This window comes from Fopius arisanus, unplaced genomic scaffold (assembly GCF_000806365.1).
Source record: "Fopius arisanus strain USDA-PBARC FA_bdor unplaced genomic scaffold, ASM80636v1 scaffold00059, whole genome shotgun sequence".
Classification (NCBI taxonomy): domain Eukaryota; kingdom Metazoa; phylum Arthropoda; class Insecta; order Hymenoptera; family Braconidae; genus Fopius; species Fopius arisanus.
This window is the reverse complement of record NW_011887798.1, coordinates 49,603-52,177: the sequence shown is the minus strand read 5'-3', so window position 1 is coordinate 52,177 and position 2,575 is coordinate 49,603. Positions and strand designations below refer to the sequence as shown.

The 2,575-nt window shown below is 35.5% G+C and overlaps 2 protein-coding genes across 2 annotated transcripts; one reads left to right on the top strand and one right to left on the bottom strand.

Annotated features, from left to right (window-relative positions):
- On the top strand, positions 1 to 1,198 carry CLS (cardiolipin synthase). The gene is made up of 4 exons (XM_011308233.1): positions 1 to 22; positions 104 to 440; positions 503 to 760; positions 912 to 1,198. Coding segments are annotated over exons 1-4 (867 nt in total). The 5' UTR covers positions 1 to 20; the 3' UTR covers positions 1,182 to 1,198.
- A 99-nt stretch (positions 1,199 to 1,297) lies between these two features.
- CIA30 (complex I intermediate-associated protein 30) lies at positions 1,298 to 2,481 on the bottom strand. The gene is made up of 2 exons (XM_011308234.1): positions 1,987 to 2,481; positions 1,298 to 1,927 (listed from the first exon to the last, which is right to left on the bottom strand). The coding sequence occupies exons 1-2, from the start codon at positions 2,370 to 2,372 to the stop codon at positions 1,405 to 1,407; spliced, it is 909 nt and encodes a 302-aa protein (XP_011306536.1). The 5' UTR covers positions 2,373 to 2,481; the 3' UTR covers positions 1,298 to 1,404.
- Positions 2,482 to 2,575: the final 94 nt, after the last annotated feature.

Here is a 2,575-nt window from a genome sequence, read left to right as displayed (position 1 = left end):
AAGATTAAAATCTAACAACAATGTAAAGCATTTTTTTGTTCTGTACTCTTTAATAATACATTTTAAGACTTAATTATATTTTTTTTTCGCTCTCATTCCGCAGGAATTGCCGAATAAGCCGATATAAATTATTGTTTCAATTGACAACTAGAAAATTTTTCATGGAAAAAGTAAACATGGAGAGACATTTGAGGCACCTGAACAGTCGATTTTATTGCAATATAGACAATAAAAGCCGCTATCCACCAGGAAAATCAATACAAGAAGAAAGAACAAAAGGTCTGCGTGCCAAAATAATTGATGAATTTAACCAAACAAAACATAAAGTTGAGGAAATTATTGAGAGGGAAAATATATGGACAGTTCCGAATTTTCTCTGCATTGGCAGGATAATATCGACACCTTGCTTGAGTTATTTGATAGTTTCTCACGATTATCAGGTAATTATTGCTGAAAAAATATTAAAAAATTATTTTTAATAAAGTGTAGTGTGATCTATTAGGTAGCCCTGTGGATTTTGGGTTTTGCTGGCCTAACAGATTTCATTGATGGATGGATTGCGAGAACATGGACGTCTCAGGCTTCTAAATTAGGGAGTTTTTTGGATCCAATGGCCGATAAATTATTGGTTGGATCACTGTTCCTATCCCTGGCTTGGGTCGGGCTTATTCCCATGCCCCTGACTGTACTTGTACTCGTAAGGGATGCTAGTTTAATTGCTGCAGCATCCTACATTAGATATCGTTCTTTACCCGCGCCTGTAAGTAATTGAATATGTATTTTCTTCTAAATAAAATATGGTGTACATTTGGATAAATACATAATAACTGTTGTTTATTTTAATATTTAATGTACAATATTTACAATATTATTGCCACTACTTTAATAATATTTTTATTTTGTTGAAATAGAAAACTTTGACGAGATATTTTGATCCCACCCACGCAACAGTTCAACTGGCGCCTACGTTTACTAGCAAATTGAATACAGCAGTTCAACTATCTTTAGTTGCGAGCACTTTGGCAGCTCCAGTTTTCCACTTCGTTGATCATCCACTTCTTCAAGGGCTCTGTTATTTAACTGCTATAACCACAGTAGCCGGTGGTGTTAGTTATTTAATGTCGAAAAATACATACAAATATCTTTCGAAAAAAAAACACTCGAAAGATCCACCATCGTGACGATACACTGAGAAATTTGATTGTTGCATTTTATTTAATTCTATTGTCGCATAATAAAAATACTCTTCAAGTGTGGACGAAAGTAACCAATTGTTCGTATTATTATTTCGTTTTTTCACTTCACTCGCAATGTCAATATCGTTCGTAATTACTATGCAATAATTTACTATGCAAAAGTATATTCACTCAAGGAATTGCTCTCAATTATTGTGGATGAAAATTTTTATATATAATAGGGATGCGGTGGTTTGTACATTTCATAAGCAAATTCTTCTCTGTGTTTGGGATCCTGTTGAACTCCAATATAATCTATTTCAAGATTGAAAGGTCCTGGTATGCCGGTTGCAGTAATACCTATGGATAAAACTTCCCAAAGTCGGATAGGTGCTTGTGAGTCTTGAATTCTACCCCTATTAGTTAAAAAAAATTTGGAGAATGGTATTTTTACATATTGCCAGTACGGCCCACCTCTAGTATAAAGTGGAAACCCGTGAAGATCTGCCCACATGATGTCATATTCATTCTTCAAGTGCAAATAAATCATGTATGAACGTCCGTCACCACGAACTCGTAATATCAAGTGCGTATAACGAAACCACTGGAACGGTTTTACAATTTTGAAGGGACCACGAGGTACGACCGACCTGATATTACAAAAACCAGCAAGATTAAGTATACCATCTTTTGGAACACGCGTGTCAAGCCTTCCAGAAAATACTCCAGCTCCAGTTGATGATAACTCTAAACTAATAATAGAAAAACCACACATTACATTTTTAATAAATAAATTATAAATTCAACTTACGTCGCTTTGGAAAATCCATGGTTGTAGTCGCTGTCGCAGGTGACAATCCACTTATCGAGAATTTTAGGATCTCCATTGAATTTCCACTGAACATCAACTTCTTCAGGATATACCAGCAACGTTGGATCGACATGGAGAGAATCTTTTATTTCTTCACCCAGTTTTTTACATTCTTCAATAAATTGGAAGTAGCCTTTATAGATTCTTTGAAGAGGATTCAATTTTTCCTCTTTATAATCTGATATATGTGGGTAGCCGGACTTTGGGTCTACCTCGTGAAAAACCAGAGCTTTCTGGGATATGTGAAGGTGCCTCAATAATTGGTTTTTCAAATTGCACATATTCACTAAACGAGCGACCAATGGAGTCACCATTGTATATACCATTATAATAAATATGTTTTTTTTTCAGCTTTTCTCTCTATGTACTAGCTTGTGTTTGAACCTAACCAAAAGCACAATTTTGGTTTCATTTTTATTTTTATGGGAACTAGCGCCCCCCCTTTGGCACACACGATGCGGTAATATAATCCCAAGAGGATTGACTAAAGTAGAGGCTCAGTTCTCGGGGTTGAAGACACCCCAGCGAC

What these genes read in the sequence shown, in the direction of transcription:
- CLS (XM_011308233.1), top strand. An exon ending in TAGTTTCTCACGATTATCAG is followed by an intron (nt 441 to 502) that starts GTAATTATTGCT and finishes GTGATCTATTAG; the next exon opens with GTAGCCCTGTGGATTTTGGG. An exon ending in ATCGTTCTTTACCCGCGCCT is followed by an intron (nt 761 to 911) that starts GTAAGTAATTGA and finishes TTGTTGAAATAG; the next exon opens with AAAACTTTGACGAGATATTT.
- CIA30 (XM_011308234.1), bottom strand. Translation starts at nt 2,372, where the DNA reads ATGGTATATACAATGGTGACTCCATTGGTCGCTCGTTTAGTGAATATG. An exon ending in CATGGATTTTCCAAAGCGAC is followed by an intron (nt 1,928 to 1,986) that starts GTAAGTTGAATT and finishes TTCTATTATTAG; the next exon opens with TTTAGAGTTATCATCAACTG.